Raw genomic sequence first — 15,321 nt, forward strand, 5'->3', positions numbered from 1 at the left:
CGGCAGCCCACAAGCAAAGCAAGGCATGAAGCAGAAGTACCAACACACAAACACCAGACCACTGTGGAGCAGAAACTAAGCAGAAACAGGCAGAAAAAAGACTGCTGAACCTGATACACGATCACACTCATTGGGCGCATTAAGTTAGTGAGCTGCAGGCTCTGGACATCTGCGCTCCAGCGCGAGATGTCCAGGTTAAGGGGGCGCAGCTTCACGACCGCACTTTGTTTCGTACTGAGGCACCATCTGATGCCTATTTTTTAATGTTTCCGGTTCCAGCTTTCCGGCGCGCGTTTAAACATGGCTCTCGTCACGTCGAAAATCGTTAAGTGTTTGTTCGTTGATGACTTCGATGAAATAAGTGCACGGAGATGGCGGCAACAGCAAGAGCTTGCATTTGTGCTGCACGCTGTTGGTGTGGCGATTAAAGATGCGCCGAATGTCTTCTAAATTCCCAAAATCCTCAAAGAATGACGGCTAAATGGCCGAGTTCATCGGCTCGCCTGATCCTGAAATTGTGGTAAGGCAGATGACGAACTTCGACAAGGATGTACGCATACCTGTCTATACCAGCATTTTTTTAAATTATTTCCCACGATGACGAACGACCGCACGATGCTGCCAAGTGATTGCCGTCGAAGTATCCTTATATTTAAGCAGGCGTGAGAATAAAATGCGAGACGCGTGAGACCACTGCAAGACTGGCCGCCAAAGCGGAAATGCCGTCATCTTACTGGAAACCGACCTGTTTGAGCTCTCGCGCACCAGAAATGAGACAATCTGATTTAGCTGGAGTGCACTCTGACCGCTACAGCGCACGAGCGCGTTAACTTAAAGGAGCTGTGCAACAATTTTAACCTTGAAAAAATTGGCATCTTCTGCTTTTGATATTGTTCACTTTGTCACAAATGACAGAAACACACACTTCCTTTCATCGAAAAGCTGCGATTCTGCCACATAATCGCGAGTCAAAAACAAGAATATTCCCTGACCTGCAGCCGCGAGCGGCAGCCACGAGAAACACGCAGCGTGACCTCTACTTGTGCTTTTAAAGTGACTGCTTTTCAGCGGCGTTGGAACTAGAACAAAGTCAAACTTCACTGCTCTTTCGATCGACAGCTGGGCGGGAACTAGCTTGACCGTAGGTATTAGAACACAGACCCGCATTTCTCTTAAACTTTCTAGGGGAAGCTTTTATTAATTAGAGGACCACATTCAATCAAAGCCAAAGGAGGTAGACCCGTAATAGTAGCGAGCATAATGTCCGAGCCTGTTTGCGCTAACGTAGGCGCTTCGCCTATGTCAGCTGCAGCTCGGAGGTGATGAGAGGCAGCACGCAGGCATGCAGCAGAGATGATAAATGAGGAGGGGTGTGCAAATACCGAATAGTAGTTATAAAATCAAATATTGAATCAAATTATGAAAAAAAAAAACTGAATATCGAATAGAATATTGAATAGTGATTTTATTTGTAGGATTTTTTCAAAAAGTGTTGTGAATGAGATTAGTGTATGTGCAGAGTATGCGCCTAGTGGAGAATATGCATCTCGTAGGGAACAGAAGCTAAAATGTATAAAAAGTCTGGGGCAAAAAAAAAAAAAAGGAGCTGCTGATGGACGCTGAGCACTAAAGATCCAATTTAATGTCGCAAACATAATCTATCTACCCAAAGCATCAGAAAAAACTTGAAGTTACAGCCACGCGTGGCTTTTTTTTTCTTGCTGAAAGCACAACCTAACACCACGACATGTCCTTTTTTTTTTATATCTGTATATCTCGGAAAAGGGGCATTTTGCAGTGTTTAGTCTCAATATTAAGGGCGAAAGAGGGCACCCAGAATTTTATTTTATATAAATAAACAGATAGGTGTTAAATATAAGTAAACAGGCTTAAACAATATAATGTGAAGTAGGAAAAAAACATGTGGTTAGGTGGCGCAGGTCACCATCCAATAGCCGCTATACATCCATTTCTCCGTCCGTCTATCCTGTTTTAGAGAGCCTATATTTAAAAGAGGGAGCAAGCGAAACTGAAACAACGGAGACGGCTCCTGCACAGATTGGTCGCAAGTGTGCATGTGTTGTGTTGTCGCGTGGAAAGAAGGCAAGCAAGCGGTAGAGCGACGACGCCTGCCCGACCGACTTTTGTCTTTTCGTCACCTTCTCGCAGTTCCTATTTCAAATGCTGCTATCGAACGGTTGGAAACCCTCTCAAATCTAGGCCCACTATTCTTCCGTTGTGTTTCGTTCCAAATCCAAAACAATAACGACCACAGCTCAGCCGCGTCGAAAATATTTTTTGCAGAGGGAGCGGAGAGAGGGTGCTCCGTGCTTCCTCTCCCCGCTCCGTCCGCAAAAGTGGATATTAGTTTTTCTTCTAAGCAATTAACGCAACCGCCCAGAAAAAAAAATAAAAATGACCGCACGTTTACGTGGTGAATGATGTTGATTGGGGCGAAGCTCTGGTGGCGCTGATGATACTGATTTTTTTTTTCAGAGGTAGTGCTGATGGTACTGATTTCTTTTTATTGCTCATAGGAAGTGCTGAGTTTCGGGTTGCATTTCAACTTCATTTTAACTGCTTTATGGTCGGTGAAATGCAGAGCCAGTGGTTCTTCTAGCGGATCAGCTTGGATCCGCTAGAAGTTGTGGGAACGCAGCTCCACCGCTTAAGTCAACGGTCCATGTCAGAAAGAGAGAATGTGTGGTATGGAACGTGGTTATATACGCATTTGAGCACAGCGCCCTCTCGTCTACAAACGTTGAGACAATGCATGCAAAGTTTAACGCGATTATATACACATTTGACCGCAGCGCCCTCTCCTGTATAAATGTTGACGGCTACATGCAACGTTTCATCCATGACATCCCCAGCTCTTGAGTTACTACCACATCTCAGAACCCCTTACTCGTCCCGCAGGCGTGGCAGAGTGGTTAAGGCGATGGACAAGAAATCCATTGGGGTCTCCCCGCACAGGTTCGAATCCTGTCGACTGCGCTAAACATTTTTTTTTTCCTACATGAGCACGTAAACACGTGAGCACGTGAGCTCACGAGCACGAGCACCAGCAAGATCTATGTGAGCACGGACGCCGGACGGACAAGGCTAGACCCTAAGGAGCTTCGCCCCTAAAAAAAAAGCCAGCTTGTTCTGCTAGCTGGCTTCACCCAATGCAGTCACCTGTCTCAGGAGAAAGCCAGCTTGCAGAGCAAAACCAGGGTGTCGAACCGGAACCGAACCGAACCGAAAACCGGAACAGAACCGTTATTTTTAGCCGAACCGGAACTGAACAGAACCGAAAGAGTCGCCGCCATCTTAGAACTGAACCGGAACCGAACCGAAAAAAAATATAACGGTAACCGGTTCAAAACGGTTCAAGGTAATTTATTATTTTATTTTTTGCTAGTATCACAAAATGAACATATGGGAATAAAAAATTGACGGCTGTATTTCTATCTATTGCTCAAATTATCATATACAGAATGGCAACGTATGGTAAATTGTGGGTTTTCGTGGCGCTTTTGTATTGGCACTATGATTAACCATGTGTCACGTTGTCACGTGACGTCATGGTGTCAACACATGTTGTCAAATAATGTCACGTGACCTCGTGACGTCACGTGACTCACTGCGTCAACTCGATTTAATTTGAGGAAGTCACTACATGCATTAGCCTTGTTGACAGCGTGACGTAACATGACATCACGATTTTTCACCGAGTCACGTGACACCGTGGCGTAAGCGGTTTTCATAACACCTAGTCGAGTGCACGGGCTCTTGACAGTCAGCATCGTCAATCATTCGGGTAACGGCTCATGTCAATTAAATAATAGCCCAAGTCTAAAAATATCTGAAGCTCAGCCCAAGCTTTTGCTTTGCAAACCCTAGCCACCTAGGGCATTACTATGATGAACACTGACGGTATATAATTAGCGTCAGATCACGCGGCCTCTTGTTCAAATTGCGAGTTGAGGAGGGGATCGACAGCTGTCTTTTTCCTTTATTTTTTCTGCATCTGCTATTGCGCGGAGAGTAAAACTAATGCATATTTTTGCAAGCTATAAACGTCAGGGGTTACTTCTTAGCAGTATTTATTGAAAGTACAAAAAATGTTGCAAGACCGATTTTACATCGTTGTGGCACCCAAACATTTTTTCGCTGCTGCTGAACTGCATCCGAAAGATGTCGCCGAGAATAGAAGTATTGAAATGACTAAATGCGACTTATTTATATGACGTTCGATAGAACTACATGTGTATACGGAAAGAATACTTTAAAAAAATATTTCAGTGACCTCAGAGGGTCAGCCGAACCATGGCAGTCGCTGTAAGTCCCACACGAGCATCGTTCTCAAGTTATTGCCCAAGTTTCGACCCCCTCTGTATTTCTCTTAAAGAAGCTATAAAAAGATGTCTATACATAATTAAATTCTACTCAGGATCACTCCCTAACGTTAAAAACTGATTGAACTTGGCTTTGCTTTTCTTTTCTTAACTAGGCAATGGCAGTCGCCAAAAAGTTAGAGAAATATGAGCCTCGTTCATCCCCTCAACTCGGAGCCAGAAGCGGCCACGTGGCCTGGTGCCTGTCTTATTCCGCCAACGTTAATCATACCCCCGCGCTGGGGTTGCAAAGGAAGAAAACGCGTGCTGGAGCTCCAGGCATTGTTAGAGTTCGGCTATTCTCATTACCGCAGTGGTTGGACACGAGCCACTACCCAAGTGTCCACCGAGGCATTGCTTGTTACGAGCCGATGTACAGTGCTCACGCAGTTCTCCTGCCCAATCTATGAGCCGCGCTCGACTGTCGTGAGGCGGGTGGGTTTGATCCCACAATTACGTCATCAATCTTTGCGAAGGCTAGACTAAAAGAAATAGTCTCATTTTTGGCCTCGCAATTTCACCGCGACAAAGAAGCTTCTAAATCAGTGGCGGCCTTTGCGAGTATACTTGGTTCAGACTAGGGCCAGTACGCTTCTGCAAAGTCATGAACATTCCACCCCGATATCGTTTTATGACCCCTTTAAACTTCACGGGGTGCAAAATAAAAGCAGTGAAGGGTTGCTGTTAACAAGTGAAAACTAAAATTGTCGAATTAGAACACACGAACGGAGGAGACAATTTCTGAGGAATACCATCAATCAGCCTTTCCACTCCGGTGAAAAAGGAAGACCAGCGAAGCTGTACTATGGTGGAAATGAAGTAACTGCCGGCCGCAAGTCGGCAAGCCAGAGTGGAAAGGCTGGAGATGTTGCCGCCAACTATGCGCGACGGCGGCAACCAGATAACCGGCAAGCCGGTTGTCTGGTTGCTGTCGTCACTTGTAGATGTCGGTAGCTGTCCAGAGTGTATTGTCGTCATTTGTTTGCTACCGGACACGATACTGGGGCAACTAGCCCTTAATAGCTCCGCTGTAAAAAGAAGTGTTTGTGTGTGTGTGTGTGTGTGCGTGTGTGTGTGTGTGGGGGGGGGGGGGGGGAGAGGGGGGATAATTTTAAAAACCTACTGTGTTATAAAGGTTCCTCTTCCCCGCATCTTTGGCGCAGACCAAAAAGCGCTAGCCCGGAAACTACTTTGTGTGCAAAAGGCTCTTGCCAAATAGCACGTTTTTGTCTTTCCAGACGCTCGCGCTGTTCTTCATGACGATCCACTAAGAATAGTAATACGTGATTTTAAAATATTTGGCTTTCACTGAGCTTGAACGTTACGCAGCATGCATTTTGCGCCATCGAATTCGATTTTCTCAGCAGGACGAAATCACAATGACTACAGCCTATAGTGTGATGACGTCACTTACCATGTTAAACAGTTAAGCTTTCTGGTGAAATGTGGTGTTTGCAAAACTAGCAGTACATCTCCTAATTGTAAATTTGTGCAATTTTTATAGCAGTCTCGCGATGATATATGGCAGCCTAGAGAAATGTTAGCGCGCATGGCTATTCAAGCATAGGGTTCTAAAGTGAGGGCCAAAACAAGTGCAGGTAAAACCGAAAATAACATTAGCCTCCCGAGGCAGTATTTGGCGAAGTTTCGAGCTCATGGAAGCTGATAAAATGTGGTTTACACTAAGATTTTAAGAATATTTGTCTGTCCTTCGCCCTATTTATGTAAAATTATAAATTTCATTGCTTGCATTTTTACGCATATCTTTTTGCAGCAGGCCGTAAAGTAAGGGATTGTTTAGAAAAATTACATTAATTATCTCTCTATTTTTGAACATTTCATGTATTTGACTTACGATCTATTATGTGAGCACAGAGCCCTTTTTGGCGTACCCTGCAACCCGATGTTTCACACTGCCAATCAGCAAACAGAAAAACACTTTTATGCAGACTCCACAGCTCGCGTAGTTTAGAGTATCGTCCTTCCGCGTCGGTCTCAAGCGGTTATGGGAACTTTATAAAGTAAAATTTATTGATCTTTATAAAAATATATTTAATTACTAACTGAATATTTGACAACATAAATAAGTGGCCGACCGCCCTAAAGCAATGCCCCCCAAATTATCTGAAAATTGTTCTGTCAATCTTTTCCGTCGTTTCTATCCTTGACAGCCACGTTGTAAGTGATATGGGACAGCCTTACACACACTCCTGATTTTGAAGCTAATTTAGATAACTATGTGTTCCTCACACATATAACTTCTCAAGCATATAGAAGTCTGTTATCGCTCTTTTATGTGGGGAACATTACTTTTATGTGTCTGTGGGCTGGACAAAAACAAAGTAAACAAGGGCGCGCGGCGGAACTATGACGATTACGCACGCAAACCGTCAGAAAGTGTCCAATTAAGTAGCTGCCATGTCGAGTAGAACGTGAAATACTCTTGCGTTTTACTTAACAAAAAAGAATTTTGGAGGACGCTTAAGCTTCGCCTTTAAAAGCGGAACGCCATAGCCTTAACAGGTCTTGTTTACATCGCACTCTCATTTGCCACGAAAGCGTGACTCGCGTGGCCTAGTCAAAAGCGTCTGACTCGCAACCGAAGGGTCGTGGGTTCATATCCCACCTAAAATTCTTAATTTTTTTCTTTAAGGCAAAGGAATTACTTTAATAAGTAAAATCACTCGAGACATACGGCGAACTTTAATTCGCATTACATGTCATGTTTTAATCACTCTCATTACACGCGTGATGTTACGTTTCACATGAGCATTGTGGGTTGTTTGAAATTCTTGCGTGAGAGCTCTGACGTCATCACCCTATCGACCAACCAAGATTTTCTAGTCACGCCACCGACATTTGGTTTTCTGCGACATGAGCTCCTTAACGCTACCGCGTTAAAGTCATCAATTAGTTAGGGTGATGCCCATTCGCAAATTAAATTGAACGGCATCTTGTCAAGAACAAACCTCAACAGCCAGGCTATGCCAGCTTCTCCTGTATAAGAAAATGTTCATTTGGACAAGCGCTATTTTGGGCCAGATTCGATCGGAGTGCGAAGGTGCGTATAGATTAGGGTGAACAATTGCGATTACTCCTTGCTGCATGATTAGTCGCATGCATACGGTACTGAGTGTAAACAATGTTTGGTTAGAACAACATTCAGTTTGATTGCGGCTCGGTGTTCCTATAAAAAATTGTCCAAAAGGAATTATTTTAAAACTGTTGTGACATTTTTAAAATTTCATTGCTTTTAGCTAAGTTGTGTCGTCATCTTATACATATATTGTGAAGTGTATTTCGTGAACAATATCTGGTAATATATATGGCCACGAGGTGCTCCTTTTATAATTTTATGTGATATATTTAATTCCTTGGTTCAAAGACACAATCACAATTTCAACTTTAATACTGCGACATAAAGTTGTATCAATCACGGGTATTTTAGGTGACCTACCACACTTCGCGACAATATTTTATACTGTGTAAATAAATCCGCTTGAACTTTAAAATTTTACTTAAACACGAAGAAAGGACAAAAAAATGCAGTATAGTTCTAAATTTCAAGCCGATCTATTTCCAGATGTACCAACAAGCTCACCTCTTCACTCTTGTACCTAAGCATTTTAATTCAGGTAAAATATGTGTTACTGGTAAACAAAGGGATGTCGAGCCGTATGAACACGACGTTATGTGCGTTAATGTAGATTTACTTCTACTCTTGCGTCAAAATTAAATAACTGAATTTCATATTTTGGTACCTAAAAACAAAAGTAAATTGCACGGACGATCGAAGAAGCTCAAGAGTTTTACAGCGTAAATAGTGTATATGGCCAGAACAACGTGGAAAATATATTCTCAATTTAGCGGTTCAAACCGGTTCGAACCGGTTTGAACCGTTATTTTTGACTCCCCGGAACTGAACCGGAACCGAACCGAAAGCCGTGAACCCGAACCGGAACCGAACCGATAAAAATTTCGGTTCGACACTCTGAGCAAAACGGGCCTCTGCAGGAGAAGGTGCTCCTGCTCGGACGTGTACAGTGCTCTCGGCACAGTTCGGCGCTAATGCGCAAATATAGAAGGCTGCGACCTCAGCAATTTTGGAGGCCGTCGATAGCGTAGAAAATTACCGTTATCGTGGATGCAACGAAGAAAAAACAGCAAAAGATGCAAGACTACTTCATTGCATAATATTTCAGCAGAAAGTGTATTTTTCAGAGTCTAATTCATTAAACCTTTTGTATCGAATTATCCGCTATATTGGACTGGTAGAGGTTTTCTTGCGAGTTCAATATAAACGGGTTTGACTTACTCTGGCTTGGATTTCCGACCAGGTGGCGCAAGCTTCCGACCATTTCTACCATTTTGTGCTCCCGAACTCAATACACTTGAAATTAACAATAACAGTACTAATACCAAATAAGGGCAAATAAAAAACTCTAATTTAGACATATAGTATTTGTTGCTTGTACTATTCAAAGTTTTCAATTCAAAATTATACAGCCAAAATCACTATTCGCTTCGAATTCGATTCGGACCCAAAATCTTCTCTTCGCCCATGCCTAGATTCAAAGTTAGATTGCGTCACGATCATGAAGTAAATCTGCGTGCTATAAAGTTTGCGGCGTTCGTTCCTTTTCTTTTCTCTAACCTGTGCATTAGATTTTTGTAGAATGGTAGGACCAAGAGGGAGTTTCTCGCATGATCTATCTACCATCATTGCGCTAACATCGGGAGAGAAAACAACTCTTTTGTCAGCTCCGCACCGACCGCGCGTCTTTGGCCGAATATATAAAATATTCGAGAGACCAAATACTGAGAATTCGATTCGCAAATCAAATTCGGGAACTTGCCATTCGACTCAAATTCATATAATAGAGTATTCGCACACCCCTATATATGAGTGATCTCCCCAGGAGTACAAGACACTGTAGTAAAGTGGTTAGTTGGGCGAGTTGGTAATGATTGAACATGGTTAAAATTGCGCACAAACAGAAAAGAATAGAAAGAAAAGGAATTGCGCTTAATTCTTCCCTATTCTCTGTTCCTTTCTATTTTATGCAATTTTAACATTGTACAAGACACTGGTTCTGTCGTATCACAGTAGGCACCATCCTATTCTTTTGCTACGTTTTCTCGCAACTTTCAGCTCGTGACATCGCCGAATGTCGGCGATCAAACCGGCAGAGCGTCAATCGGCCAGCACGGTTGACGAGCAATTTCTATACTTCGTTTCACCTTAAATTAAAGCGCAGCCGACGCTACAATCTGGTGGGACCGATCAAGCGTCGTAAAAGCGCGACATCGTGGCATATGTTCATCTTTCTATACATAAGTTCTTTGATAGACTAAATCAATTAAGTGCGGCAAATGTCCCGTGAGTTGAGCTTTTAGTATGAGTGTTCTGCGTGAAGATGAAACTAAAAATGCGGTGAGTACACACCGCGAAATACGTATTTGTATCATTTTCCTTTTCTCCTATGTCTCCAAATATTAAAGTTGACCAATAACAAAATGTTTTCATTTTTCACTTCGCTTAAGCCCATCTCGGCGCGAGTGCGGCGCAATTCTTAGCCAAAATGGCGCTTTGCTGCAAGATGTACCGAACCTTCGTTCGTGGCGCTATTTGGCGCAAATGCTGTGGAACTTCCGTCGCTGCAGTAACTAAATTTCGCGACACTAAATAGCATACCAGGAAGCGTAGAGGTCGGGGATTCGGAAAACACAGTTAGAATTAGGGAAGCTCGAACAATCGCCAGAGGACCCCTTTAAGAACACAGAGAAAAGCTTTTCCGAACTCGAGACTATAAGACCAGGATCACCATATTCTCTACTTTTGAGAGGAGGAGCTCTGCTGGCAGACGCCATAGACCTTTCCGGGAAATGCCCCAGGGCCAAGATCAAGAACAAGATCAAAAGCATAATTTTTGACTGAATTGAACAAGACCGAAAACAAACATTTGATATTAAACCTGAACCAGAACCAAAACCAGAATCTCAAGTGACAGTCAGTGGCTCAATAGAAAACAATTAGGCAATAGCAGTGCTGATTGTTAAGGTGCGAGATGTGCCTGTTCTTGCTGGCGGCATTGGCGGTGCGGTATTAGTTAAAATAAGCGACAGACATAAAAACTAGTACACATTAATTGTAAACGAATAAACAAATCTTACGTCTATGTGTGATTCACACTACCAAGATCCTCTAAGTGCGACAGAAGTTTCAAAGTAGGGCTTGGCGTCAGCACGTCTGCCGGAGGCTTACGGCCCTGGCCAACTGTGCTCCAAGCGTTGACTAGAGAGCTTTTTGTCGTCAGTTAGTTTTGTTGAGGCTAAACCAGGGCTTCCCAAACACTGCTACTCTGCTACCCATAAAAATATAAAATATATAGTATTATGATACTCCCCCGGCTTGTCAAGATTCCAAAAGCTATTAGATTTCACTGCATGAACAATACCACAAAAATATTTACAACAATTTTTTTTTTTTTTAAGACTTATAGTAAAAGCAATTTAAAAAAAAAAAAAAAAAAAAAAACATTGCAAAAAAAAAAAAAAAAAAAAAAAAAGCTTATGTTAACAGAAATGGCTGTTTCTAAGGGCTGAAGTAAGCTTGTTTGTTAGAGCACAGATTCCCAAACCGAGGGCAGAGTTTGGACGTTGCAACTCGCAGTTCCAGCTCGATTCTGAGCTGTGAACTGTACTTGGTTTTCACAGATGCCACCACAGACCGGTGAGCTGCTTTGCAGCTCTCCGATGTGCTGATCCTTAGTACTTCTTCATTCACCGGCTGATGTCGGCTTCTCTACGGCATTAAAACAACTTGAGATATACAAAAGAAGTGTGGGTTGTCAATGGCTTCCAACGTGAAACAGCAGATGATCACAATTTTTGCCTGACTCCTATCTTACTTTCACTCGGTTCATAGTGGATGATCAAATCTTTTTCCTCTATATTAACAGACGACGTATAAAGATCTTTTTTAGTTTTATTACCGTCTGCAACAACGCTTTAGAGCAGACAAAACATATTCTTTGCCCAAGTTAGCAGACAAACCATCGTTGAATGCTCTCTTTGCACGCCCCGCAAGAGGCAAATTATATCTCGCCGTGACCAAAATCTTACCCCAACCGAGAGAAGCAAACACGGCGGGGCCCTCACCCTTGGATGCCTGACTGCCTGTGTTGAAGTTGAAGGTGATGCCGCCCGTACTGACGCCGCTGGCTGTGGACGAAGACAATGACGAAGACGTGGACAAAGACGGAAGCGAAGACGCCTCGCTCCGGATTTCCTTGAGGTGCCGCTCGTAGTCCCGGAACACGGGGGTGAAGTCACGATACGGATTCGAGTCCAGGTGCTTCTGGAGCCAGCGGACCAGGCACTCGTTCAGGGACTGCGCACAGAGAGCGGGCCCGCCGTTACCGCAACGACTTGGCGTCTCCAAATCTAACTACGGTAAAATCCTGTAAGAATGCTCGCCCAAGGTGAAGAAATAAACGGCGAAAAATATGGGACGGGCAATCTTTGGGGATGTAAATGGCAAAATATTGTGAAAGCATTTACGCGAGCTCAGATGTGCCGACAAAGACTGGGGAAACACGGAACCTGTCCCACACTCAGTGTGGGGTTTGCGCTAGTCTTATAATTGTGCCCCACAAACGTTAGTTGGGACGAGACCGAGTGAATAAGTGCGCCGATTGGCCGCTACCTTAAGTGGCTCTCGCGCGATGTCGATGAGGCGAGTGGTCGCACGACGCGACGTCACGCCACTCTCGCCAGCGCGTTTTTCCGAAAGCGCGACGCTTCCAGAGTAGCCACGCTATGCAGCTCAATGGTTGTGGTGTCGACTGCCGCTGCGCCGAGTCACAACCTTAACATTATGCGACGCTCCGAGTGTGTCACTCATCCGTGTTGCTTGTTCGTGAGGCTCGTTCCTGATGCTCATTCGTGACAACCTTCCCGTTGAAATCGACCGATAAACACATTCTGCATTAAAATCAGCGACAAACATTGGGGGCACACGCTATAAACCAGGCGAAACGCGAACAGACGCCGCCGATTGTAGATGCCGGGAGTTTGCATCCCACAGTGCAATAAACACCGTAGTATTTCCTACGAATTCCTGGGTCGCGAGAATCAATGGCACAGTACGCATACACGGGAGAGCCCGCTGCAACCTTGCTCGTCATGCATACTGCTACCATAGATGCACGGTTGAAGCCATTGCCGTCGGACATTGTGCGACATGAAACGGCAATCGGGGGCGGGTGACGATCAGAATTTTTATGCCGAGGGGTTTTCGGCCACAAAAATGGAATGGGCAATCCCTCGGGGGAGGGCGTTACAGTAGAGAGTCTGAGATAGAAAAAGTAACCAGGTTCTACGGCTCGCAAAAGCTAACCATCCCTAGGAGACAGCTAAAACTTTGTCTGAATGCGACTCTAGTGGCGGTGATAACACGCTAAAGTTTGCAACATGGGTAAAAAATTAACCCTTTTGCTATTGAGTTTTCTTCTTTTTTTTTTTTCTCTCAAAACGTGTTTAGTGGTTGCATATTTTTTCATTTTCAAAACAATAGTACAAGATTTAATGCGTAGGTCTATTTGAATTATTTAACGGGAGCATGCACAGTGCTTTCCATTTGTCCAGATTGAAAAGCGTTGAATGTAAATATTGATGGCAAAAATTTGTCACATTTTTCCCCTATCAGTTTCGTTCTGCCGACTTCCACAATATTCTGGTACTAGTCCTAGACTCAGAAAAGGAGGTACTTCACAAAGCTCCCCCACTGGATTATGCATGAGTAGGGTTCCGTGTTTTCGGATAAATCCGAAAAACACCCGCCGGTAAATGTTTGGTCATTTCAGATTTATTCATAAACTCTAAATTTTGATGTGCCCCTGCCCCCTTCCCCTCCTCCCCCCCCCTCCCTCCCTCTCCCTGTTGCATCCCCTTCCCTCTCCCTCTCGCCTCCCCTTCCCCTTCCCCCTTCCTTCCCCCCCCCCCCCCCCCCCCCCCCCCCCCCCAAGAAAGGGGAAAAATATGGTATTTTAAAATTAAGTTTGATCAGTGTGCAAGGTCAATGATCCTGAGAAAAAATGAAAGCCGGTGACAACTCCAGTGATGGAAGTGCCATTTGAACTTTTGGAGCAGGCCTTGTAGCAGGCAAAATGTTGTCTCGGAGCAGGTAGTGGCTCTTTTGGAGCAGGGTCCGGCATATTACTTGAAAATGAAATAATGCTGCATTGCTATATAAAGCCCATCTCTATTATTGGAACACAGCGCCTGTCGCCTTTTTAAGACAGGATATGTAAAATTGAACAAAGTAGACAGAAAAAAACATTTTTTTAAAAATAAAGTTTATCTGCTCGTCACATGAAAAAATACAATTAAATATGTCACACTGAGTTCTGATGATACAGTATAGTTTTATCAGACACCCGCGGAGCAGACACCGCAGTCGCGCAGTGCTTTGTGCTCCGAAAAGGACGGTGAGGCTTTACCAGCACTACGTCCAGAGTTTGGTGCAACTCAACTATACTTTGTTTCAGCTTCGGTGCGAGCGCAGCCGAAGCTACAAGCGCGCGCATGAAGCCCCTAACGGTGCCCACACTGCACGAGCCCACGCGCGAGTCAGGAATGCACAGAGCATTGGGCTCGCGCTAGCTTTGACTTCGCTGGTAGCTAACGCACGGGTACAGGGGGGGGGGGGGGGGCAACATTGAAAACACCCACAAGCTCGGCCTTTTTTTTTTTAAATTTAAATAGGCTGCTCAGTAAGATGGTTCTTCGCTTAGCCTCTGCGGCTTTGGTCTCAGATGTTGCTAACGTTGTTCCTTTCAATGATGATGATGATAATGCGCCCTCGTAATTTCGGTCTGCGTAACAGTTGCGGCGCAGAAAATACCGCGGTACCGCCACGCGCTCTTGATAAGACTTCAATTTTTATTTTTTATTGCTACATCTCATCTCGGCGCAAGCATGGCGCAATTCTTCAGTAAAATGACAATTTGGCGCTACATGTAGCAGGATTGCGTGCTTGGCGCAATTTGGCGCAATTGGCGCAGCACTTCCATCACTGCAACTCCCTGTAGCGCCGAATTGGAGCGCAGCTCTTGAGGGGGAGGAGGAGGGAAGGGCACTGATGGGACCATGGGGGGGTCACGTGACCTTACAGTTACACCGACGGCGACGCAGCTCAAGCCGGAAACGGGTGCCTAAGAGCTGCGCTCTAAAATTTTCGAGCATGAGCGCCTAATTTTGGTACTGCACCACACAGGGTCAATGGTTCTAGGAAAAAGGCCACCAGCTCTTATGACGCTTAAAGGGCAACTCTGCTCAATTCCGAAGATTTCGGGATAATGAGTTATTTCAAATTAAAAAGGCCTAGTAAAAGACAGTATGTCATTTGCTTCGCGAAAAATAGAATATCTATTTTAGAGCGCAGCTCTTAGGCGCCCGTTTCTGGCTTGAGCGGCGTCGCCATTGGTGTAACCGCGAGCCCCCCTCCCTCCCCCAAGGGCCTCGGGAGGATATCGGGTTCCTCCGGTGACCTCGGAGAGGGGGGTCTTGCGACTCCCCTCCCCGAAATCACCTGCCATGCCGCCCCCCCCCCCACCCCCCCAGTACCCTTCCCTCCTCCTCCTCAAGAGCTGCGCTCTAATTCGGCAATACAGGGAGTTGTAAACGGCTTTCACTTTTTTAGATCTACCGTAAAAACCCGCATATAATACGAGGTTTTTTTCAAATTTTGCCATGAAAAATTTGCGGTTCGTATTATACGTGGGTCCCAACAATTTTCAGCGTCTATGAGGCGCGATCTGACGCAGTTTGACGTGGTTTCGGTTTCGTAGCAATATGGCGTTCAAAACAGCTATCATCATCATTAAAATCACAATGTCCGAGAAGCCACCATGTGTCCACGGTCAGGCTAGGCAAT

At 44.7% G+C, this 15,321-nt stretch overlaps 1 protein-coding gene across 11 annotated transcripts in view; it reads right to left on the reverse strand.

The window, feature by feature from the left end:
- Positions 1-15,321, reverse strand: part of LOC8026462 (nuclear pore complex protein Nup50) — a 69,367-nt gene that overhangs the window by 24,160 nt on the left and 29,886 nt on the right. For all 11 annotated transcript variants that reach the window (XM_040501579.2, XM_029974604.3, XM_040501580.2 and 8 more), the window contains one exon: positions 11,544-11,775. In XM_040501579.2, coding sequence (XP_040357513.1) covers positions 11,544-11,775 — 232 coding nt within the window. The remainder of the gene's footprint in view (positions 1-11,543; positions 11,776-15,321) is intronic.

This window comes from Ixodes scapularis, unplaced genomic scaffold, assembly GCF_016920785.2.
Source record: "Ixodes scapularis isolate PalLabHiFi unplaced genomic scaffold, ASM1692078v2 PGA_scaffold7__128_contigs__length_106722199, whole genome shotgun sequence".
In the NCBI taxonomy this organism is placed as follows: Eukaryota; Metazoa; Arthropoda; class Arachnida; order Ixodida; family Ixodidae; genus Ixodes; species Ixodes scapularis.